The sequence below is a fragment of the Capra hircus genome, chromosome 23 (assembly GCF_001704415.2).
Source record: "Capra hircus breed San Clemente chromosome 23, ASM170441v1, whole genome shotgun sequence".
NCBI classification, from domain to species: Eukaryota; Metazoa; Chordata; class Mammalia; order Artiodactyla; family Bovidae; genus Capra; species Capra hircus.
The window spans coordinates 35,736,644-35,762,188 of NC_030830.1; the positions used below are offsets into that span (position 1 = coordinate 35,736,644).

A 25,545-nucleotide genomic window follows, 5' to 3' on the forward strand; every position below is an offset into this window, starting at 1 on the left:
TCCCTCCTCCCATCAGGCCCTTAACTGTGCCCCACTGGATCTGAGATCGCTCGCTGTGTGAGAGGGTAATGATTAATGGACATCCGAGCCACGATGCCGTATCTACCTCTCCTTTGACCTCTGTCCCCCAGTCCCCACAGCCCAAACGTAGGACCATCAGAGCCCACCTCCAATCTGCAAAACTGTCCTTCCAGTGGGGGCCGTGCCTGGCCAGATTCTACCCTGACCCCGCAAGAACTCTGGGACAGCCCCCCCACCCCCACCCCACCCCGCTGCTGTGCACAATGCACCTGAGCGGGGACACTCTGTCCTCTGTTGGGATAGGTCCATAGGTTGCCTGGAGAAGTGCGTCAGTCCCCCTCCCCAACGCCCTGCCCCCTCCGCACCCCAGGTGTGCATGTCTGGACCCAGAGCTGGCTCCCCAAGCCCACGCCAGGGCAACTTCCAAGTCGTGGAGGGGGGAGTGGTGGGCACTTCTGAGTCCTGCTCTAGACAGTGCCCGCCTCCACCAAGCCAGGGGTTCAGAGTTCACAGGTTTCCGTGAATGGGCACGCCTGCTCTTTTTGGAATGCCCCAGAGCCTAGAGCTGCTTGATCCCCTGTCTCTCCTACTTGCTCTGTGTTGGAGTCATTGTGTACAAGTCTGAAAATTTTCCCTTCCCGAAGCTGGTTTCCATCTGTGCACACACTCTCCACTCCCCACCCCCCCAGCACCCCGCCATGCTTCCCTGCCCCACCCACTGCTCTGCTTATAGCTGGATCCCTGCTTATTGAGCGACCCGGTGGGCTCTGACCTGGGGAGTGGGAGACCTGCTGGGGCCCTGGAATAGGGGGCGGTTTTCCAGGGCTTCAATTTGGTGTTCTCAGTGGGGCTGAGCTATGAGCCAGACTGGAAGAGAGACAGAAACGAGACTGGGGTGAGGGCAGCCCAGACTCGTTTTCTGAGTTGGTGCCGAGTTTGGGTTGAATCACTGAAAACTCGATGTGAAAACAGAAGGCCAGCGGCGCTGAATTGGAAGCAGGGTTATTGATGCCTTTTCTGTCTCTGCCTCCCTAATTTTCTGAAATGCTGTTGTATTGCAGTTGTACTGTGAGAAATTGAATTTTCTGAAAGGGTAAGATGCACGCACATAGCATCAGCCACTTCTACCCTGGCTATTTTTAATGCATGAGGTACACAAAGCACAAATAAACACGGGGTTAACGGCGGCGCACACTCTGAAAACTAGTATCACCTCTGAAATTGCTAAACAATGTGTGATTGTTTTTCAGTTGAGCTGCCAGAGGGCTGACTTCCTGGGCAGCAGGGCTGTTGAACACTTTGAAGAGAAGGGTCTCAAAGACTGGAGAAACCAGGCGGGCTTTCAGTGTGCAGACCAAGAAGTCTGAGATTGAATACAATCTGGTAGTCACCAAGAAGAGAGTATGGTTCCCCGGGAGAAGCCTTGCAGAGCTGGGGGAGTCGCAGGGGCTGTCCCCTGTGTTGGGGTCAGTGTCTCCTACAAGGAGAGGGGTGCTGCAGAGACCAAGGCCTCAGTGTGTATTCAGCTCTTACCATTCCCACTGGGGCCCAGGAAGACTTTGCCTCCTTGCCTTTAGGGATGGACCACCGCCCCCGCCCCCAAACCACAAAAAATATACCGCAGGCAAAGGAAAGAATTGGGACAACCCAGGAACACACGTCATTCAGAGTCAAGAGTACACTACAGACTGTGACCCAAGGCGTGGGTGAGCCCTGGGGGTCCGGGGGAAAGCAGGCCCTCCCTGCCTAAGTAGATGTGTTGTGTCTGACTGCATCAGTATGGTAATTAGCACTCACAGGCCACGAATCGGTTTTAACATGATGTTACTAACTATTGTACCTGTTTAGTTTTTAATTAAAATTAATGAAATTTAGGGACTTCCCTGGCAGCTAAGACTCTGCTTCCAATGCAGTATGGGGTGTGGGTTTGATCCCTGGTCAGGGAGCTAAGATTCCACATGCCACACAGCATGGCCCCAGAATTTAAAAAAACAATGGAATTAATAAAATTTGAACTTAGTTCCTCCATCACACTGCCCACAGTCCTAGGGCTCAGTAGCCACAGGGTTCCTTCAGCACAGAGAGTCTGCTAGTGGAATCTGCTGAGGTTCCTAAGGGCACGTTGGCTTCTCTTCTTGCCTGGAGAATCCCAGGGACGGGGGAGCCTGGTGGGCTGCCATCTGTGGGGTCGCACAGAGTCGGACATGACTGAAGTGACTTAGCAGCAGCAGCAGCAGCAGTACTTAAGGAGTCAATCGACCTGAGCTGCATCGTGTGAGGAAAGATTGCCTGGGACTCTGGTTGCATCTTTCCTTGGGTTAGCTTAGGTTGGGTGGTTGGTTCTGTACGGGCTTTGGGGGCTGGTGTCTGGTCAGCTGTGGCGTGCGTACTGGGCGTGTGTGACGGACAGGGAAGCCTGGCGTGCTGTAGTCTGTAGGGTCAAGGAGGGTCGGATGCGGCTTAGTGACTGAACCACAACATAGGGGCGGGAACAACTCCAGAAAGGGGAACAGCTCAGGGCCTCCGAGTGGGAGGAAGGGTAAAAGGAGCCCCATTCCATCTGGTCCTCACGTCACCCTGCAGTTTCTGGGAGGTGACCCATGGGGCAGAGGGCAGACTGTGTCCTGGAAGCCCACTGCTAGGTCTCTAGTTTAGACCCTAGCGGCCCAGATGAGACTGCCATCTTCAGCAGACCTGGCGGTAAATGGACCTCCCTGGATGGACCTGAGAAGTCTCCATGCCAGCTGCCACTCAAAGTGTTTCATGAGAAACTCGGTTCTGCAGGAGGGCAGGATGTAGCCACTTGAGGAGGAGGTCTTGCTCCCCCACTGACCCTTGCGTGACTTGGAAATCTGCTGGCATTTGCTTTCCTGTCTTTGAGCCTCCCCTGGCCACACGCAATGCACCATGAGGCTGGGAGAAAGCCTTACCACCAACAGCAGCAGGTATTTAGAAACCAGGAGTTCCAAGTCGGGGCATCTTCAGCTTTATTGGCGCACCTGCTTCATGCTCATCACGTTCTCGTCTATTGAGCCTTTCGACCCATAACCCTGTGAATTGATGGGGGGAGGCGAGAGGGGGCAGCACTGTCTTCCATTGGGTCAGTCAAGAAACTGAAGCCATGACGAGGAGGGCTGGGAAACATCTGATGTTGTGCAGGTCTGGGTGTCAAAAGTTCCTGCATGACCCTAGGAAGGTTAAGGGCTGCCAGAGCCTGGGTAGGTGTTAGGGGGGTTAAGCAGGCTTGGAAAAGGCCCTTGCTTAAACTCAACGCCCTGATGAAGGAGAATGAGGGAGCGTGTGGCCTGGTCTTGGTCCTTCCTGCCTCCCGGTGTCTCACCATGGGGCTGTCTCAGAGTCTGGGTTCTCCCGCTGCATCACTGGGGGAGTTTCCATTTCCTGTGGCCTCGCCTGTCCCTGGTCCTGAGCCCCAGGTCAGAGGATGGGAGGTGTTCCTAACCCCCACCGCAACCCCTCTAGCTCAGCCTCTAGAGGTGTGAAGAAGGTTGGCTGTACTTTTCCACACCTTCATACAAAACAGCTCTGTGTTGCATTACCCTGGTCATGCCCGGAAGGAGGGTGGCGTTCTGTCCTCCCAGGGTGGAAAAAGCAGAGGTAGTAGCTGTACCTTTGTGCTTTATGCTGGGCAGGAAAGACAAGGGTGGTGGAGTGGCCAGGGTAGGGGGCACGGGTTGCGTGTATCAGGCTCTGTTCCTTTCCCCCTATTTGGGGATCTCTTTCATTTCTCATCCCTGTGATCTCCAGATAGGGGCCTTGGTGGCTGGAGCCCTGATTCACCTGGTGTGGTGCCATGTCTGTTTCCAGCCGCCCGGCCGGGGGCTTGAGGAGTCTGCACCTCGGGGCACCCAGCCCCCCTTGCATCCGGCCCAGGGATGCTCACAGTTGTCAGCAGCGTGGTCTTGGCCCTGGTCTCTCATGGTGTCTTCTGGCGGTGAGAGCCATCGAGGCAGAAGGCGCCCCACCCTGCAAAGAGTACCACTCACCCCAAAACGCCAGTGCCAGCGCACTGGTGGTTCCTTGTGCAATTTATTCCAGAGACGGTGGAGACCAGCTGCTGTCCGTCTCCAGCTGGAGACTGAACCAAAGGAAATGGGCTTGGACTGCAGCCGGTGGGGGGATTTAGGTTGGAGGCAGACAATAAGGAAGGGTTTTGTGGCAGGTGGCTGGCTCTCGGGACTCCTACAGGGGGCTTTGTGGAGAGGGAAGAGGGTCAGGTCGGGTCATGCATGGAGGCAGCAGGGCCAGGCTGGGGCGGACAGGGGTGGTTTGTAATAAACCGACGTGGAGGGTGACCTCATGGGTATGGAGAGGCTCCGCTGCCACTCCTCGTGCAGGGCTGATACCACCGCCTAGTATCTTTCTGGCTTTTTCTTGTTTTCATTAGTGAAGAGGTTTACAGTTTAACCACCTGGTCATCTTAAACAAATGATGATAAATGGGTAGACTTAATAATCCCTTATCGTCAGAACCCTAAACTTCAAGGATGGGCAGTTACTTATTACCCGGAGCTGCAGCCACAGCAAACGGAGCGGGAAAGGAGGGGAGGCAGATGGAGAGGCCGCTCGCGTGGCCCCTGGGTGGGGGCAGTTTGCCGGGGGCCTGGGATGTGGTCCTCTGAGGGCCGGAGGTGAGGGTGTCAGCCACATCCTTCTCCCAAGGGCACGGGCATTCCCGGGTGGCATGAATGTGGGGTTGGTGGGCAGCTTTCATCTCCTGGAGAGGGGGATCCTGGGGTGTCAGTTGCGGGGGAGCCTTGTCCTCAGGATCCCAGGAGAAACAGAGCTTCATTTTCTTCCCCCCTCCCCTGCCTCCAGGCCCCCACCCTTCATCACCCGCCAGCCTCTTCCCTCCAGAATCCTGATGGTTCCAAAGTCTGCCGTGCAGCTGAGTCACCAGGGCTGGGACCTCTGGGGGCTCTGGACTTGCAGACAGGTGGGGTGGGGTGGGATGACAGGCACACTGGGCAGAGAAACACAAAGCCATTGGCCCAGGCCGGCCACCTCTGCCAGGAGTGCCCACCTCATCCAGCCGGAACCTGTGTTACATACAGCATCAGCACCCACCTCTGTGCCCTGGAAGGCGTACGTCTCAGAGACTGAGTCCGTTGTTTGGCCGATACTGAGCACCTGCCAGTTCCAGGTTCTGGGAATGAAAATGAGCGAAACCTCTTTCTCTGAAAGCCTTCAGAGCCCGTGGTCTACCAACCAGACAGCAGATCCTAATAGAACATCCTGGGGCATGGGGAGATAAGTACTGTCGCAAGCTCTGATCTTCCAGGTGACCCCTGCCCAGCTCTGCGTCTCCAGCTCTGGAGGCCCTGTGCCCTGGGCACAAACCCCCAAAATGGAGAGGACCTCACCACCGCCCCCCGTTCTTCCCAGTTTACTTTTCTGCCCAGCACACACCCTGTATTTCCAGCACTGCACTACACAGCATTTCACGTAATCTGCATCCCAACCCAAGAGAGTCTTGGTGCCCCTCCTTTCCAGAGGCAGAAGGGGAAGCTCAGATCGGCGAGAGGACATGCCCCAGGTGACCGGCTGATGAGCCATGGAGCCGGGGGTTGAAGCTGTGTGTGTTTGTGCCAAAGCCCAGTCTTAGCTCTTCTGCCCCAGGTCTGCCTCAGAGGGTCCTGACTTGAGGGTGTGGTTTCCCAGTGGGTTAGCTGTCCCAGGGTGTGTTGTCCAGGCTGCCGTGAAGACGGGGGAGGCAGGCTGGCACAGGGAGGGGCTGCTGATGAGCCCGATCTCCGTCAGGTCGTCAGCCCAGGACCGGGAGACGGCGGATCAGCAGTTCCTGTGACCTCCTTCGTGGCCTGCTTGAGCGCTGTTTTTGGAAACCTCGAGGGGCTGGTGACTTCCCTTGCTTACTGCTTCCATCCCGCTGCCAGGCTGGGGTAAACCAAAGGCGTCTCTGAGGAGGAGGAGGGGACATAAGCAAACGCGCATCTGATAGAATAGCAGGATTAAACTGCACACCCTTTTCTAGCTCTCCATCACCCGGGTCTGCCCCTCTCCTATCACTCACCTTCCTTGCTCCACTTTGGTTGGCATTTCTGAGCCTGACCCCAGGTGGGGGCGAGATGGATAGTCTACTTGTTTGGTGGAAAGGGCCCTCAACAGAGAGTCTGGGCTTTCGGCTGGTTCTGCTCTGTCCTTTGTCCTGAGCTTGCTGTGTGACCTCTTCTGTGTCACTAGCCCTCTCTGATCAGTTTCCTCAGCTACAAAATGGAAATACAATATCCATGTTGCTTGCCTAGCCTACAGGGTCTTGAGTCTCGAATGAAATTAGGGCCAGAGGAGTTGTTGGTAGGAAAGATACCTGATGAATGGGGTTTTGGCCAGAAGGAGGGAGATGCTGGCTCTGCCTCCAGAGCCTTGTTACAGAGGAGTTGAATGGAGCCCAGAAAGATTTGTCAGCTTGCCTGCAAAGGACAAGCCAGGAGCCAAATCCCCTGCAGGGACCTCTCACTCCCTGGTGACCCACGCCCCTCGGGGAAGGAGGGCCTGTTGGAGGGGTCCTGGCTGACTAATTTCTGCCTTTGAGTTGTTGGCCCAGAAGTTGGGAGATGGCTCTTGGTAACCATCAAAGTAGAAAGATATCCACACCCCCAGGGTCTCGATTCTGGGGGCAGGGAAGGGGCCTGGTCATGAATCCAGGTCAAGCATCCCAGACAGGGCAGAGATGCCAGCATAAGGCCATGAGCCAGGTCACAGCCACCCTGGAGCACGACAGTGGTTGTGGGATCAGGAAGCTGCAGGTGGGTGAAGGGTGTTCTTCTTGTCCCTTAAGTCTCACTGGACATGCCACCTGCCCCGAGTCCTTCAGAAAATGAAGCAGGGAGTGGAGTCTGAGAACATGCCTCTGGGGTCAACTGGTGTCTCTGTTTGGGTGGGAGGGGGTTCTTTCCTACTCCCCAGGGTCGCTCTCGGGCAGCACGGCCGTGGGACCAGGATTGGCCCTGGAGGTCCCCTGTGTCCGCTCATACCGGGATTTCCAGTGTCACTCATCAGCTTGGCCCTCCAGGTGCCTGAGAACACTTGCTGACATCCCATCCTGAGCTCCGGCCCCTCCAGCCCTAGTCTTGTTTGCTTTAGCCAAACCCACAGGCCTCCATGGGGCAGCCGATCCCTGCAGGGCTCTGCCCTGGCCTCTGCTCTCATGGAGAGGCGCCCAGCTGCCCCAGGGGAGGAGGAGGCGTGTTACCGACCCAGCCTGAGAACAATGGGGGCAGGGTCACCTGCCTTGTTTTCATTGTCCCTCCTGAGAGCAGACGGGCTCCCGGGCCTGAGAAAGTCGGAAACCCAGAGGTTTCTGCTGAAAATGCGCTTACCTCTGGCCTGGGCTTTCCCCACGAGCGTGAGACCTCGCAGTGCCTCTGAGCTCTGCAAGCTGCTGAGAGATGGCCCGGGAGGGGAAACCCGAGGGCAGATGGGAGGACAGCCATCCATCCCTGGCTGCCGTGCTGACCCCTGGGGCGGGCTGGACTGGGCCTTCCCCGTAACTAGGAGAGAGGGTGGTTTGAGTCTAGGATGGTGGTTTTGAAATGGGCTGCACATAATATTAGTTATCTGGGACAGCTTTTCAGCAACTTGGTTCCCAGTCCACACCCCAGACCATTTCTGTCTGAATCTCCCAGGGTAGCACCCATGCAGGAGTATTTCCCCAAGCTGCCCCCAACCCCGGGTGGTCTCCACATGCAGCCCGGTTAAGAAGCAGTAGTGGTGACCCTTCCCCTTGGGAGATGCCTTGAGGGTGGGGTTGGGTGCCTCTTTCCACCTTGCCTGGTGAGGATGTGTGGGTTTCTGGGGTTGGGAAGGGATTGTATTTTGTACCCCAGGGCATCCTCCGGTTGCTGTTTCCTCCCTGGGCTGAGGGAGGGCAGCCTGGCTGGCACCAGGCATGGTCCTTTAGGGACCAAGGCACAGTGAGGCGCCTTCCTCATCCTGCAGTGGGATCTGGGGGGATCAAGGAAGGAAGTGGGGTGAAGAATAAGACTCGCTTCTGACTCAAGCAGCCTGGCTTGCTGGGGCCTCGGGAAGAGATGGAGCTGGTGGCCAGTAAGCTGAATCCTGAGAATGAAAATGTATTTTCTCAAATGGGCTGTGGATTTTTTGGGGGGGGCGGGGGCGGGAGGGGAAGTGGAGCTTGGGAGGCGCTGAACTAGGCTCAGAAGTTATGGTTCTGGACAAAGGAAAATGCGAATTATACAAAAGTGTCCCCTGCTCAGACAGGGGGACCCCTGTGGTCCTAGGCCAACCTTGGTTCCTGGAGAATCTCAGTAAGTGACCTGAACTGAACCAAGGTCTTCAGACCCTACATTAACTTCCTAGTGTACCAACCAAGTCTCCAGCAATTTGTCTTTCCTTCTTGGCTCCCCTGCTGGCTCAGATGGCAGAGAATCTGCCTGCTGTGCCAGGGACCTGGGTTCGATCCCCAAGTCATGAAGATCCCCTGGAGAAGGGAATGGCTTCCTACTCCTGTATTTCTTACCTGGGGAATTTTATGGACAGAGGAGCCTGGCAGGCGACAGTCCATGGGGTCACAAAGAGTTGGACGTGACTGAACGACTGATACTTTCTTTCTGCTAAAAACATGATAGGTATTTGGGTAGACACTGGAGCGGGCTTCCCTGGTGACTCAGTGGTAAAGAATCTGCCTTCCAATGCAGGAGACTCGGGCTCAACCCCTGGTCTGGGAAGATCCCCTGGAGTCAGAAATGGCAAGACACTCCAGTATTCTTGCCTGGGAAATCCCAGGGATGGAGGAGCCTTGCAGGCTGCCGTCGATGGGGTCTCAAGGAGTAGGACACGACTGAGCAACTAAACCACAGGCATCGGAGCAAAACTGAAAAAGCAGATAAGCAGGATTGGAGCAAAAGTGAAAATGCAGATAAGCAAAATACAAGTCTACAAAGTCCACATTGCAAGGGCCCAGGTCAAGTCTTAACAGAGACAAGATAGGGCCCTGCCCCCACGTCTCTGCACCTGTTCCCCGCCTGGGAGAGTCAGGGCCGGGGTGAGCCGGGCCCACAGCTGGGAGGCAGGTGTCAGGGTGGTGCCATTGGGCCCCTGCCAATGCCCGACTCCTAAACAGATCCTGCCCTCCTAGCCACACCTGGCCACCTGGGCTGCGGGGAGGGTCCTACACATCTTGCCTCCTGGCTGGGGAGCTGGAAGGCTGAGCCCTGCACCCACGTCACCCCCGCTTAGGCAGCAGATAAGGGGACTAATCTGAAGCTTGTTAACTGCTTTCTGAGCACCTAGGTCAACCTCAAGGAATACCTGTGAGTGAGGCCCAGGCGTTGTGTTTATTTAAACTCCGGGTAGTTCCACTGGGTGGGGGGAGAGCCCCTGCCCCAGCAGTTGGGTGGCATCCACCTTTTCTGAAGACTAGCCCAGCACCCCTCCCCAACCCTGTTGGGGAAGATGCTTTTGATGCTTTTGAGCCATGGTGTTGGAGAAGACTCTTGAGAGTCCCTTGGACTGCAAGGAGATCCAACCAGTCCATTCTAAAGGAGATCAGTCCTGAATGTTCATTGGAAGGACTGATGCTGAAGCTGAAACTCCAATACTTTAGCCAGCTGATGCAAAGAACTGACTCATTGGAAAAGACCCTGACGCTGGGAGGGATTGAAGGCAGGAGGAGAAGGGGACGACAGAGGAGATTGTTGGATGGCATCACCGACTCGACGGAGATGAGTTTGAGTAAACTCCGGGAGTTGGCAATGGACAGGGAGGCCTGGCATGCTGCAGTCCATGGGGTTGCAAAGAGTTGGACACGACTGAGCGACTGAACTGAACTGAGGAGCTGAGTCAGCCTGAGCCCGGGCGAGTGAGAGGAGTGGAGATAATGGAGGGCTCAGATAATCGTCTTCACGCCTCTAATTTGTCCTGGGAGTAAGAGGTTAACAGATACTCACCTTCTCGCCAAGATACTGATAGTGTAGGTCTGCCGGCAGTCCCCGAAAGACCTCAGAGGGAGGGCGGGCCACACAGCTGGACGGCGAGCTCTACCCACTGCGCCCCGCAACCGCGGCCTCTCCCCCGCTCAGGCTGCCGCAGGGAGCCCCAGTGCGTGGGCTCCGGGGTCCGCCCATGCTCTCCTCTATCTGCTCATCAGTTTGCAGTGTCAAAGAACGTGAGAAACATTGTTCTGAACAAGCCCGACTTGTTCAGCATCTATTTGCCTGAAAAGTGCCTATGATAGGTTTACTAATCCCCACTTCTGTCTGTTCTGTTAAGACTCTGCCCCCGCGACCCATTGCCACAAACTCCCTGTGGGATCATGACCCCACCCCAGCCCCCTTCCCTGAGGATGGGCGTACAGTCAAACGTGGACGTACAGGAAGAGCCCAGCCCAGAGACCAGGAGGTGGATGGGCATTGGGCTGACAGTGGAGCCGGGGGATGTCTTAACTGGGGCTTTAAGACTAGGGTTCAGAGAAGCCCTCATGCCTGGCCTCCACCCCACCTTAGTGAGCACAGGGTTGGGGACCAGCGTGTGTCCTTGTTCCGCCATGCAGGCGGCCGGCCAGGGTGGCTGGGAGCCCCTAGAGGGCAGAGGTCGAGAGAGATGGGCTGTCTGAGGGCTGTGGCGGTGCGTCCTGGGTCTGCCTCTGTTTCCCTGCCTCTGCTGCCTGGGAGGAGCCTGGACACACCCCCCAACCCTCAGGCCTCCTGACTCCAGGGGCCCCTACCTTTTGGTCTCATCCAGGCCTGGCCTCCAGGTGCAGAGACGTAAATTCTACGCCCTTTGATTTATCTTTGGGGGCCCGCAGTGGAGTGTCAGGTCACTGCTGGGGCTGGTTTCCTGAAGGCCACGTGTACCGTGTGGTCGTGACACTGACTCCAGTTACCTTCATTCAGGGCTTCCGGGGTGTGTTCAAGAGTGGGTGCCGTTTTTGACCGATGGAGAAACTAAGGCTGATAGTGTGTGATTTACACAGGAACTTGGTGCCAGCACTTGAGAGAGGACCCCCTGCCCACGAAGTAACCCCCAGGTCCGTCGCACGTGTCCATGAGCCTCTGCCCAGGGTGAGGGCACGGATCTGGTTGGAGAACCCTATCGCCCTCCTTTATAGCCCTCTTCCCGCTCTCCGCACACCCACTGCCCCCCAGAAGAGTTTTGGAGGGCGCAGGCCCCCTCTTCTGGCAGGAGGGACGGTCCCTCTGGTCACTCCAGGGACTCTCCCAGCCCCACTGCCACTCGCTCTGCCATCTTGGGCAAGGGGGCTTTTGTTTGCCCCCCTCACCTGACCCCTTTCCCAACCCCTGACCTCCAGGGTCTGCCCTCTGTTCTCGAAACCTGGTTACCGCGCCCATCCCTCCACCCCTGGATGCTTGCGGTCCCAGCAGCCCTGCGTCCCTCCCCTGACCTCACCAGCTCCACTCGTACTGGGGTTTGACTCTGCTTCCCACCCTCTTGCCAGATAAAGCGTGCACCTTGTTGCTGATGCACAGTATAATCCACGGGGTGGTTTATGAGATCTGCCTGCAGAGTAACCCTGAGAAGGAGCTGAAGGAAGGATGTGGGAGGCGGAGTCAGTCGAGGTCAGGGAAGATGCCCTCAGTCATTCGTTCACTCACGCACTTAATAAATGCGTGCTCCGCAGATAAAAGTCCTGCCCTCATGGAGCTTACTTTCTAGGGGAGTCAGTCTCTGCATTCCTGTGGCTATTTCCTTTGCATTTGTCTGACTGTGTTCTAGAAACCTGGGGTCACTCCCGTAGCCGAGAAGCCTATACCCTACACCCCCGTCTGTGGACAGAAGAGGGGTTGAGAGCCAGACGGCCTGGGTCCACGCTCTGGCTCCACCACTGCCTTGCAGGTTACTCAGCCTCTGTGCCTTGTTTGCCTCAGCTGTAAATGGAGGGAAGAGAACCTCCTTTACAAGGTTATAAACACTCAACAAGCTGATTTAAAATGCTTTGATTGGTGCTTGTCGTAAAACAAGTGCTCAAATATCAGCTACTATTCAAATATGAATTATCATAATCTATGAAACAAGGAGTAATAAACCATGCCCTACCTCCCAAGGTGGCTGGGGCGGGGGGGGGGGCAGGAGGGCCAAGTGAGAGACGGTAAATGTTCTTCCTACTCTTCCACGTGCTTTGCACACATGAGCATTGGCCTCGTTCTCTTTGCAGTCCAGAGGGACCAAGTGAGCGGAGGTGGAATGGGTTAGGGACGGATGCAGCCAGGGATGGTGAGGGACAACCACTTGGGTGCCTCCGACATGTGGTCCAGCAGAGACTGGCATCCTTGAGGTCGATCCTACGTGGCCAGGAAGGGGCTCTGTGATCCCAGTGTGAGGCCTGACACAGAGCTGGAGACAAGGTTGGGAGCGGCCCTGTGGGTGCCCCGTAGCCGCCATCCACAGGCTGGCTGCCACCCGAAAGTGTTCTCTTATGGCCTGATGAAGGGAAGGCTGGACCTCAGCCCTGCTGCCCGTGTCCGCAGGTGGGCAGGATGGGCCCTTTCTGGAGCTCTGCAGAATGCATCTCCGGGATGGGGGTGCCTGGCAGCTACCTTTGCACAGGAAACCCCGTATCCCTGGGGGATGAGGCGCCGTAGGGAACTCAGACTTCATGGACAGTGAGATTCTGAGAGGGTGGAGTCAGGGCAGCATGTTGCTTGAAGCCTAGGCAGAGGTGTGAGTGTCTCCTCCCTGAGAGCTCTGTCTGAGTGGATGGGCTGGTTTTAGGGCACTGTTTTTCCGGGTGGTGCGAAGGGGTGGAGGTATGCACCGGCCTCCTTCCTGCAGCCAGAACCCAGATCCCGGCTGGCTCCCCCGCCCACCCCGCTTCGTAGATTTTAGCATCCCTTAGGCAGTGGCGCCCCACTCCAGTACTCTTGCCTGGAGAATCCCAGGGATGGCAGAGCCTGGTGGGCTGCCATCTATGGGGTCGCACAGAGTCGGACATGACTGAAGCGACTTAGCAGCAGCAGGTTACTTACTTAACCTCTCAGCCTCAGGTCCTCGTTTGCAAAATGAAAAAAATTATGGTGACTTCCCAGCAGGATTCTTTGCTCATTAAATGGGCTGGAGGCACATAAAGTGCTCAGCACAACGTTTGGTGCATGGTAACCACCAACCCCCCACCAATAAATCACAGCCACTTCTTTGCAAGGATGACAGGCAGGGCAGGGGTGGGGCGGAGATGGAGCTCCATTCTGTCCTCAAACCAGAGCTGGGCCCAGGCTGTCTGCGGGATCCCCCTCTCCCATCGTTCTCTAGGGTGATGTGGAAAATGAAAATATTGTCTTGTGTGAATCTGGAAGCCAAGTTAAATCTTGTGCGTGAACAAGGTCCACCTTCTCCCGAGAAAGCAGCTTCCCTAACCCTGGGGGACCAGATGATGTGTCTAATGGCTCTCCTCACCCAGGGATGACCTCAATCCTAGGTCAGCCTCTCTGTTCTAGGGGAGAGGGTCCCACCAACCTGTGGGATCCTGCCCCTGACCTTAATCCGTGAGCTGTTCCGACTGGAGCCACAGTGACCCATGGTGGAAACAGGGAGCAGGCTGCCCAAATTCACATCCGGACCTCTGCTCCCTAAGCCTCGCTTTCCTCACCTGTCAGGTGATGTCTGGCAAATTCGGGGAAGAGCCAGTCAGGGAATATGTATAAAAGCCCCGGCAAGAGGCATCTGACACACAGCAGCACTGAAATCCTGCTCTCTCTCCCTGCATGGGGATGGAGGCAAGCTGATCCGCAGGCCAGCTGCTTGGAAACCCTGGGCAGAGAAGCTTGGGGCATCCAGGAGCAGGGAGAGCAGGGAAGGGAGGGAGGTGAGGAGCCCAGCTGACTTGCAAGAGAAAGTCTAGAACCTGGCCCAGTTCTGCCAGTTAAGCTCTCAGCCTCTGTCTCCTGACCTGACCTGCGGACGTAACTACTGCCACTGGACTGTTGTAAGGGTGAGTGGCGCTTCTGGCCCTGGGGGGCTTAGGGCTCTTTGGAATGCCCCCATTTGTCCGCCCCTCTCTGGGTGACTGTGGAGAGATAATGGGGGTGAAGGGGACTGTGCATAGGGCTGTGACTCCCTGATAACCCAGGACGGAGGCCCCAAAGGACACACCATTGGTGGGGTGAAGGGCAAGAAGCCAGCTTTTCTGCTGCAAAGCTCCCAACAGTAATGCCTTCTTCAGTTACCCTGTTTTGCCAGCTCTTACATGTGATGTCTCCTCGTTATTGTTTAGTCGCTCAGTTGTGTCCAGCTCTTTTGCAACTCCATGGACAATAGCCCACCAGGCTTCTCTGTCCATGGGATTTCCCAGACAAGAATACTGGAGTGGGTTACCATTTCCTTCTCCAGGGGAATCGTCCCCACCCAGGGATTGAATCTGTGCCTCCTGCAGGCGAATTCTTTACCACTGAGTCACCAGCACTTAAGTAAATGGTTCTGAAGTCACAGGTAACCTTCGGCAGTCCAGTGGGGCTCAGTGGGTACAGTGTGGGCATGGCGGGTGGGGCTGTCTCACCTCTCTGGTCCCTGCCCACTTCATGCCAGCAGCATCCCATCAGCCACGAGAGTAGATGTGCAAGAGGACAGGGATTCCATCCTCTCTTGAAGCTCTCTCCCTGGTGCCCAAACGGTGCCCAGCACATGGGAGGCGCCCACTCAGGCAGCACTGGCAAACATTCCCAGAGGGTGCTGCCTCCCCAGCTGAGAACCCCTGCTGCAGTCGCACCTTCAGTATCCCTGAAGGGTACTGGTCTTCCTGGGTCTAAACTTCCTATGATCAGAAATGGATGTCTAACCAAGGGCAGTCCATTCCGGCGGAACTCATTATCCAACGCATGCACAGCTGTTTCCTCCAGGACCTTGGCCCCTAGGTTAGCATGTCGTGAAGTCTGACAGCCAGGAGTGGAGCAGAGTGCCCCGCGTGTGGCCTGACCTGCAGAGGGCGGTGGGCTGGTTGCCTCCCAGCCCTGAAGAGAGAAGGTGTTGACACTGCCTGAGATTGTATTTGCCTCTCTTTCTTTTGGCAGCCACCCTAGTGTTTGTTGGGTTGTGGTCAGCTAAAACCCAAGCCCTTTTCCCTTTGACCCTTTGGGTCAGTCTGTTCTAACCCAAAGTGTAAAACGTGAAAAATTTAAAAGACGTTAGTTTGGGCCCATTTTTTTTTTTTAAAGCTAGATCTCAACTTAAAAAAAATGGATTACTTATTTATTTATTTTGGCTGTGCTGGACCTGCTGTCACTGTGCGGGCCTGTCTCGAGTGCCGGTGAGTGAGGGCAGCTCTCTAGATGTGGTGCACAGGCTTCTCCTGGCGGTGACTTCTCTTGTTGATGAGCGTGGGCTCTGGAGCTCTTGGGCTTCCGTAGCTGTGGCACGTGGGCTCAGTAGTTAGGGGTCCCAGGCTCTCGATCACAGGCTCAGTAGTTGTGGTACAAAAGGGCTTCATCCATCCGTGACGTGTGGGATCATCCCAGACCAGGGATTGAACCTGTGTCTCCTGCGTTGGTAGGCGGATTCTTCACCACTGAGCCCATTTTTCCAGTGCAGATGGTGCCATTGCAGTGGGTCAGCTGTCTTCCCACCCCAGCCTTGTTCCCAGGTTTGCACCCTTGCAGATGAAACTGGTCAGCCATCTATCTCCTTGCTGTGCTCTGGATTAAAAGATTCAAGGGGCCTGGTCTTTGGCACGATGATGGAGACCTCAGGCCACACTGATAATGATCAGTACTTCTTGGGGTTGTTTGTCTGCCTTTATGTGGACCGGGATTAATCCCAGTTCCTCCCTGCATTTCTCTGTCTTCTCCACACGAATATCTTTGCACCCATCTGTTCCGCTGCCTCCCTGCTATCTGGATTGACTGCATTCCACCGAACTTCAAGGCTTTGCAGTCTCTTTGGAGTGGGAGATGCACTTAGCTGAGCATGACTTGCTCTGGTGAACCTGTGCTAGCAGCTTCCAGTGCCCACCGCTTCCTCTTTGAATCCGCCAAGTGCTCTGCTGTCTCCAGAGAGGAGTCAGCGAGAGTTCAGTTTGGAGTTTCTAGAGTTCACCCTTTCCTTTTGTGTGAGAAGGAGGTGGGGAGGCCGCTTCTGACATCTCTCCTGTTCCTCTGAGACTCCACGGGGTTGACCAGGGGTGGGGTTCCAGTGCTGTGATTTCCCGGTCAGTGTCAGCCGTCTCGGGCTGTGCCTCCTGAGGACGGCGCTCCTCTCGTCACCCCCCACCCCCATAAGATGGGGATCTCAGATAGCGAAGACTGCAGCCAAAGGCGGCTGAGTGGTCCTGCTTTCCTTGCCATCTGTTTACACCCCGGGCCCTGGGACATTTCATTCTCCTGCTTAGAACATAGATGTCATGGCTTAGGAAACCTTTTGAGTTAACCTACAACTGGATGGACCAGTTGGCCTCTTTCCTATCTGAACGTCCTGGTGTAAAGTGTCTGGCCAGCTCCGTGGCACCCTCTTTCTACTTTGCAGAGAAATGAGCAGGAAATAGCAGGGCGGGTGGGGAGGGGGTAGGCAGGGCAGTGAGCCGTGTGGTTTGACAGCCTGTCAGATGAGCATGTCATCATGGAAAATTCTTGACGAAGTCTGCAGATCCACTTACACTGGCCTTCTGCAGCTTCAAACAGCACACTCCTTCAGGACAGCCCACCCTTCCCTCATTTCTCACCAAACTTCAATCATGCCACGGGTAGAACTCCAGTTTTCCTGTCTCCTTCCTACTCCCGTGCTTGTCTCTGTCTTTCCTCGGTCCTAGGCTTGATTTCTAGGGGGAATTTGTCGCGTTCCTGGTTTCTGGGCTGGATGGTCCATCCTGGGCCTCTCTCTGGGGGCAGGGCCAGGACCCCAGATCTTGGCACTTCCTTGGAGCCGCCTTGTGAAGCCCTGGCCCCCACTGATGGTGGGTGGAGTGAATGGAGGCAACCCTCAAGGATGGGGTGGAGGCTGGGTGGACAGGTTTGGCAGCTGTCTGTGTTCCTGGAATAGATAATAAAGACCTCTCCCTGGGCCTCCCAGTAGACCTCCCCAGGTGACCTCTCACCTGCTCTCCAAAGTGGCCAGGAGCTTCTTGGGAACTGATATGATGGTTTTGAGTCAGCCTGAAAAGTACATACCACCTTGATGACCAGACCAGCTGATGAGTCCACCCTCAGAAGATGGGTCCACAAGCTTCTGAGCTGGCCTTAGCTGGTGCCCTGACAATGGGGGCCGGGGTATGAAGGGCCTGTGTGTTGGGGGGTGTCCCTCCCAGGGCAATCCCGAAGTAGCACACTTCTCTGGAGGTCCTTCTGTCTTTTCTGTACCATGTCTGCCCTCTTTCAGAGGCATAAAATCTGGCGCGGTTCTCAAAGTGTGGTCCTTGGGTCATAACATCAGCATCACCTGGAAACTTGTTAGAAAGACACGTTCTCTGACATCTTCCAGATCTACTGAATTCAGTTTACTGGGATTCATAGTCTTCCCAACTATGTGTCCTTGGGCAAATTACTTGACCTCTCTGATCCTCTATAAAATATTTCATCTCCTATAAATTGAAGACAATAATTGCCACTTTCTTATTGTGATGATTTAATAAGAATACTTATAAGGAGGCTCATAATGTGCTGACCTCCTCTCTGATCTTCACTGTATATCTCCTTTTAGATAGTATCTGATGCTGCAGGACAGGGCGTGGCCATCACAGGGAACCAGACCTTCAACAACTGGAACTGGCCCAACGCGATGATTTTTGCAGCCACAGTCATCACCACCATCGGTAAGCCTTCTGAGATCTTCAGGATACCCTCTTCCATGCCCCAGCTCTGGTCACATGACCTCGTCGGGGTTAAAATTGGGCCAGCTGCACGCTGTCCTTTTGACACACCCCTGGAGATTTAGTAAGTGCTTGGTGACTGGCCATGCGTGGGAGACTGTTTTCTTCCAGAAGTCCTGACCTGGGCTCTTGGAGTAGAAACGACACAGCAGGGCCAGAGCCATGTGGGAGGTCAAGCAGGTTTAGTCACTGCATAACCCCCAGCCCCTGCTTACTCACCAATCTGGGTGTCTGCGCTGGTTGTCTATGACTGATAACCAGCCATCCCAGAAGTTAGGGGTTTAGAATATAACTTACTCCGTGCTGGCTCCGACAGTGAAGCATCTGCCTGCAATGCGGGAAACCTGGGTTTGATTCCCGGGTTGGGATCCCTAGAGAAGGGAATGGAACGGCTCCCCACTCCAGTATTCTGGCCTGGAGAATTCCATGGACAGAGAAGCCTGGCAGGCTACAGTCCATGGGGTCGCAGAGAGTCGGACAAGACCGAGTGACTTTCACTTTCACTTTCTTGCAATGGTTCAATCCCTGGTCAGGGAAGATCCCACATGCCCCGGGGCAGCTAAGCCCATGCGCCACAACTACTGAGTCTGTGCTCCACAAAAAGGAAAACCTTCGCAACGAGAAGCCTGCGCACCACAACTAGAGAAAGCGCGTGCACAGCAGCAAAGACCCAGCACAGTCAAAAATAAAACAAGGAATTTTTTTCAAAGAAAAGAAATGAATGGCCATCTTCGGCGACCATCTGCTACAGTGCTTCTGGAGTGTCTGCCCAGGGAAGCTATTGACCTACGCCTTCTAATTTGCACAAGGGTCCCATACAGACTAGGACAGGACTTACTAGTGGTGGAGGCCTAGTCCACCTTCAGGGAGCTCCCAGTCTGATGGAGAGGACGTAGCCCATACCATCATTTGCTGTGAATGATCAAGATCATAGCATGGTCAAGGAAAATTTCATTGCTTAGGTATTGATATTAGATCAGTGTCAAGTGATCTTCGAGAATGAGCTTTCCTCCAGCTGTGTGTGGGGGAGGGGGTGGAGGTGGGGGCCACCCTGAGTCTGGGTCCGTCACCCACTGTGGCCCTGTTGATCTCACTCTCTTCTTCCTCAGGTTACGGCAACGTGGCCCCCAAGACCCCTGCTGGGCGCCTCTTCTGTGTCTTCTACGGCCTCTTTGGGGTGCCGCTCTGTCTGACGTGGATCAGTGCCCTGGGCAAGTTCTTCGGGGGACGCGCCAAGAGGTTGGGCCAGTTCCTCACCAAGAGAGGCGTGAGCCTGGTATGTCTCCGTCCCTGGGTCCTGGGCAGAGGTGGGGAGGACCCTGGCAAGTGACTGTGGTTGGGGTGGGAAGGATCCCTGGATCCCAGTACGGAAGTGTTGGGACAGATGGCAAGCGAGCCATTTCAGAGCCCCCTGCCCTCCCAGGTGAGGCTGGGAATGTCGCTAACCCCCCTCCTTCCATGGGCAGTGAGCCTCCTTGCAGGCCTGGCGCCCAGCTGGCCTCCCCTCTGGCTACCTCCTCAGCACACTCTGGGTGCTCTGCTGGGTTCCCCCAGTCTCCCCCGCCCCCAACGTTGTCTGACTTGGTCTCCCTGCCCATCCCTCAGCGCAAGGCGCAGATCACGTGCACAGCCATCTTCATCCTGTGGGGAGTGTTGGTCCACCTGGTGATCCCGCCCTTCGTGTTCATGGTGACGGAGGAGTGGGACTACATCGAGGGCCTCTACTACTCCTTCATCACCATCTCCACCATCGGCTTCGGCGACTTCGTGGCCGGTGAGTCCTGCCCCTTGCCTCTGCCTCCCTGCCCTCTCTTCCTCTGCTTCTCCTCCAGTTTCAGCTCAGCTGTCCTTGCCCGGGGGCCCCGGTAGGCGTCCAGTGTCCTGGGTCTCCATCCAGTGGGGTCCTGACCCGGCCCTGCCGCTTATAGGAGGAGCCCAAGACGGAGAGTCATTGCAGGCATTTTCCCTTCTCCTTTCTTGCGTGTGTGCTGAGCTGCTTCAGTCTTATCTGACTCTTGGTGACCCCGTGGACTGTAGCCCACCTGGCTCCCTCTGTCCATGGGATTCTCCAGGCAGGAATACTGGAGTGGGCTGCCATGCCCTCCTCCAGGGGATCCTCCTGACTCAGGGATGGAGCCCAAGTCTTACGTCTCCTGCTCTGGCAGGCGGGTTCTTTACCACTAGCGCCCCCTGGGAAGGCCCTTTCCTTTCTTAGAAGGTGGCTTTTCTCTCCTTCTCTGTTCATATCTTGTGTCTGGCCTCTTCCTGTCTTCTTCCCCGTCACGTGAGCTTAGGGCCTTAGGTGCGCTGTGGGCTAGAGACAGGGCCTTCCGCCTGCCGGGTTTGTGTCTGTTACCCCCAGATCCTGTGGGCTGAGTCGGGCTGCTCCGCATCACAGCAGCCTCCTTCCATCGCTCACAGGTGATGAGGGCGCTGTGTTGGACACTTGACTCAGAGGCCAGAAACTTGGCTCTTGCCACAGGCAGCTTTAAAGACAAGAAAGGCCTCCTCCCAAGCTGCCCCGCTCCCTCTGGCCCGGACTCTCCCTCCCACCCCTCCCCTCCTTAATCCAGGCGGCGATAAGATTCTTTGACCCCTTTGTCAGCCACTTATGTCCTTGTGCCCGTGGGCTGCACAGCATCTTGATTCTTAATCTTCCTGAAAAAGCCCCGATCGCCTTTACTGAGCCGTTGTGTGCTTGCCCCAGTGCCTGCTGCCCTGGCCGCTGACCCCTACCTCTGCCCCAGGGCCTCTGGTCTCTCCCCGCCCCCTTCCTTGGAAGCAGGGACAGGTCACTGCCCTCCCGCCCCATTGTGAGTGGAGGCTTGGAATGCTGGGACTGGCAGCTGAGTGGATGAGAGAAGCAAGGGAGGCTTGAATGCTGCATTGACACTGGCGGATCTGAGCCTGCTGCCCTGGAAGACAAATTTAGACGGAGGCACAATCCTGTCTTTAGCTGATGCGGCCCAGAGCAGGCTAAGGAGAAGCCTTTGCATTAGGGAAGCACAGAAAAATGTTTTAATTGTACTTGCTTCGCTCCAGCAAGATGCCAAACACTTGCCCCAGTTTCCCCATCTGTAAAATTGGTTAAAAAAGCAAAAAGGAATAGCGCCCACCAATCACAGGGTGTTAAACAATCAGATGAGTTGCTCTGCACATGTGCAGAGGGTAGGGCCCTGGTTATCATCATAACCTGCTTAGGACCAGAGCCCTAAGCAAGATCAACAGCACCTCCTGTCTGCTGGGGAGATAGCCCCTTGCCTTCAGACCCCCTCCAGTCTGATGAGGGGTTTATAGTCCTTGCCCTAAGGGAGCCCCACTCTAGAAAAGGCCCCCTTCCTGCAGTTACTTGTACAAGTTACTCCCAGTCTCAGGGCAGGAAGGGGGACATAGGATAGATAATAATACGGGTCAACATGCCTGGAAATGTAAGGTGAGATCTCCACGATCCTGGAGGGTGGGGGAGTGGCCAGAGCTGTGCGGGGTAACCCAGGAGGGCTCCCTGGGTCAGGGGTCTGGAGCCTGGCCTCGAAGGAGAGGGCACAGAGAGGGCAGAGCCCTACAGGCCACAGGAGGAGCCAGGAGGAGGAGGGTAGAAACAGGAAGCCAGGACGCCAGCCAGACATCAGCGGAAGGAGAATCAAGACTGTCTAGGGTATTCTTGCCGGGACCTGTGCTCTTGGACGTCCCAGGCTGCTCCGCCAGCCTCACTTACGCTAAATGAGTGAGTCCATGCCCAGCAGGAGGATGCCAGCTGCCCTCTCACTTAATTTCTATGTAGGTTTTAATGGGACTGTAACACATACACCCAAAAGAGTACATAAAACAGTGTTGTGAATCAGTGTGTTGGTGAGTCATTGCAAGGCCAAGGTTCATGGCTTAGTTCCTGCGCTGGGTGCTGGCTTGTCTCCACCCACCCCCCAAACCCCTCCCCCTTGAGCCTCCCGCAGCCCAGGGAGCCACTCTCCTGACTTCCGATGGTGCAGGAAGGCCAGGCTGCGGTCCGGGACAGGCACACGGTGGCCAGGCCAAGGTCCCCCAGGGTGAGGGGTGTCGGCGTCTGCACAGGCATCCTTTCTTTTTCCTGGTGTATCCCCATCCCTGCTCTGTGCTCTCGAGCCGCGTCCGCTCTCGGGTGACATGGCCCTGGCCCCCGGTGTGTCTCCGGGTCCCTGCTGGCCCTCTCCCTATTCTCTGGGCTTCCTGACCCGCCCACAGGTGTGAACCCCAGCGCCAACTACCACGCCCTGTACCGCTACTTCGTGGAGCTCTGGATCTACCTGGGACTGGCCTGGCTGTCGCTGTTTGTCAACTGGAAGGTGAGCATGTTCGTGGAGGTGCACAAGGCCATTAAGAAGCGGCGCCGGCGGCGGAAAGAGTCCTTCGAGAGCTCCCCACACTCCAGGAAGGCCCTGCGGGTGGCAAGCGGTGCAGCGTCCAAGGACGTCAACATCTTCAGCTTCCTGTCCAAGAAGGAGGAGACGTACAACGACCTCATCAAGCAGATCGGGAAGAAGGCCATGAAAACCGGCGGCGGTGGGGAGCGGGGCCCGGGGCCGGGGCCCCCCAGGGGTGGGCTGCCAGCCCTGCCCGCCTCCCTGACCCCCCTGGTGGTCTACTCCAAGAGCCAAGCGCCCAGCTTGGAAGAGGTGTCCCAGACACTGCGGAGCAAAGGACACGTGTCGCGGCCCAGTGGAGAGGAGGCCGGGGCTGGACCCCCCAAGGAGGGCTCCCCCACCTCCGAGGTGTTCATTAACCAGCTGGACCGCATCAGCGAGGAGGGCGAGCCATGGGATGCCCAGGACTACCACCCACTGATCTTCCAGAACGCCGACATCACTTTTGTGAACGAGGAGGCTGGCCTGTTGGACGAGGACACCTCCAAGTCCTCGCTGGAGGACAACCTGGCCAGCGAGGAGAGGCCCCAGGAGGGGGCCACAGCCGAGGCACCCCTAAACCTAGGCGAGTTCCCCTCCTCAGACGAGTCCACCTTCACCAGCACAGAGTCGGAGCTCTCCGTGCCTTACGAGCAGCTGATGAACGAGTACAATAAGGCAAAGTGCCCCCAAGGCACGTGAGGGGGGGCCGGCCCCCCACACCGCTTCCAGGGCTTCTATTCTCAGCCTGGGGCATCCTGCCATGGCTGGCCCCTGGCCCCTGGCCCCTGGTGGGGGGCGCAGCCCTGGAACTGGGAGTGGGGGGCCAGGGGCCACCCTCACCTTCATCCCCTGCAGCTAGATGCCACAGGTCAGACGCGGCGCCCAGGACAGGCCTCTGTTCCCCAGTGAAATGGTACCCTGGTAGAGGGAGGCACCTGTCCCGAGCACGGCGGGTGTATCTGATGGTTCACGGACACGTGGGCTGGCAGGGCCGCTCCCGGCAAGGCCTGCGTCCGCGGGGGTCGTTATCCTGTTAGGTTAAGACCGTTGCACGGCTCTCTTAGGCTGGGGGCTTGGCCATGTGCATTCACCAGTATTAACGGGCTCCTGTGTGCCTGGCACCGAGACAGGCATCTCGGAGAGAGAGTGAGAGTGGTGTGAGAACCTGGGCTTGGGGCTGGGCACTTTGGCACCTCGGGGCCCTGCCTGGGGTTCGTGTTTAACCGTCCCCCAGTCCCACCTCGTCTGCCTGGCACCCCCTGCTGCAAACCTCAGGAGGGAAGAGTCTTTCTAGGGGAGGGGTGGGGAGCTAACAAGGCAGATGCTGAAACACTCCTAACAGGGCATGTCCCAAGCGTGGCCCACGGTCCCACTTGTGGACTTAGTGGGACGGAGCCCAGCCCAGCACCCCGTTCCCTCAGTCACCCTTTGGCCAAGCAACAGCAGGCAGCCGAAAGCAGTGAAAGAGAGGCTGGGGCTCCAGGAGCTGCAGGAGTGGGCTTATTCTGCCCCGGCTCCTGCCCTGCTGACTCCTCATTCCCTGTTCCCTGAGAATAAGGGCCTCGCCTCTCCCCGGATCGCTCTTGGCTCGCACGTGGGGAACGGCTAGATATGTGAATCCAGCTCCTCCCTCCAGCTGCTGTGTGTGTGTGTGTGTGTGTGTGTGTGTGCGCGCGCGTGCGTGTGCGTGCATGTGTGTGTGTGAGAGAGGAAAGGATTTGCGATGAGGGGAGCAAAAAGATAATGTGAAACTGTACACAGACTGTTTCTGGCGAGGGACTGGCAGCATCCTTGGGTTCTCCGAGACACGCACCCTAGAGCCAGCTGCCTCTGCCCTGCATGTTTCATTTTGCTCTTTTGTTAAATGAACTGCTGTTTTTTAAATACCTGACATCTCTTGTTGGCTTCAGAGCCAGAGAGGGGAGGAAAGGTGAAAGAGTGGGGTCCCAAGGGTCAGGATGTCTGGTGTTCGCTCTCCTACTCTTCAACCCAATCGGACCTTTCTCGGTGACCTCAGCCAAGGTCATGGTGTCAGAATGGGGGGAGGGCATGAGTCGCAGGCGACTGCATGCTGGGTGTCGCCTGAACACCCCTTCTGCCCCTCAGGCCCCTCCCCAGTGGTGTTGGGCCAGAGAGGGCCGGAACCCCATCCACCCGCAGCAGTGAAGGTGATGGGCGTGGGTAGCCCAGGGATGTGCTGGCCTGGCATCAGGGTGGGAAGCAGCGGCCTTCTGTCTTTCTGTGAAATGTTTTAACGAGTTTGTCTTAGTGTCCTGACCCCATTTGGCTGGGGTGTCACTGGCTGTCCTGGAATCACACACACTGTATGTACATACTGGAAATGATGTAAAATGTAATTTATTTTAACATTTTTACAATAAAACATGAGATGGACAAGCCAGCCTGGTGTGTGCTGCGGGGACAAGGTGGGGGGCAGTCCGTGAGGGATTGAGACAGAGGGGACCAAGGACAGCCTGGGGGTCAAGGGGAGAACTGGAGTAATCAGGAAGGGAGCAAACTAATCAAAGAGGTGAGGAGGCGGAGAAGGGGCAGGCTACTTAAGATGTGGCCGGGGCAGGCCTCATGGAGCAGGTGACAGCTGACAGGTCCAAATGAGGACAGGGAAGAGCCTCGCAGAAGGCGTCCAAGAACCAAGAAGCAGTCAGGAATCAGGCGAGAGGAGTAGGGGGACTGTGGCTGGCTGGTGTCACCGGTCTGTCAGGCCCCGTTCTACACACTTCACACAACAGTCCCGTGAGGTAGGGATTACATCCCCGTCTTACAGGCAAGGAAATGAGCCCAAGAAGTGACTTGGGCAAATCTGCATAGATGGTGAGCCTGGGCTCAAATCCATGCAGCCCCAAGGACCAGAAGAGAGCAATCGCCTGCTTTGTCATTGCTTGTCTGGTGTCCCCTGAAAGGGTGTCCAGGTAGGTGAGCTCGGCCAGGACCCTGGAGACCCGGCCTTCTGAGCTCAGGAGGACAGGCTCAGCTGGGCCCGTCTGCATCCTTTAAGACAGGGGTCCCCACCCTCCGGAATCTGATGTCTGATGGTCTGAGTTGATGTAAGAATAATAGAAATAAAATGCACAATATGTGTAATGCACTTGAATCATCCCCAAACCACCCCCCCACCTCCCAGGTCCATGGAAAACTTGTCTTCCATGGTCATGGTGTCAACAAGGTTAGAGACCGCTGCTTTAAGGAGGAGGATTTGCAGACTTTGTGTGTGGTCCCAGTGGGTTTGAGACTGGGCTCTTCCAGGGCAGTGTCAGGGTCCCCTTCCCACACTGCACAGGACGTTCGTTAGAAGTTTGAATCTGTTGGGAAAAATGGAAAGTTCTGT

At 56.3% G+C, this 25,545-nt stretch overlaps 1 protein-coding gene across 1 annotated transcript in view; it reads left to right on the forward strand.

The window, feature by feature from the left end:
- Positions 1-24,596, forward strand: part of KCNK5 (potassium two pore domain channel subfamily K member 5) — a 40,480-nt gene extending 15,884 nt beyond the window's left edge. Inside the window, exons 2-5 of the mRNA XM_005696286.3 lie at positions 17,652-17,763; positions 18,930-19,096; positions 19,426-19,594; positions 22,039-24,596. Coding sequence (XP_005696343.2) covers positions 17,652-17,763; positions 18,930-19,096; positions 19,426-19,594; positions 22,039-22,898 — 1,308 coding nt within the window. The 3' untranslated portion in view covers positions 22,899-24,596. The remainder of the gene's footprint in view (positions 1-17,651; positions 17,764-18,929; positions 19,097-19,425; positions 19,595-22,038) is intronic.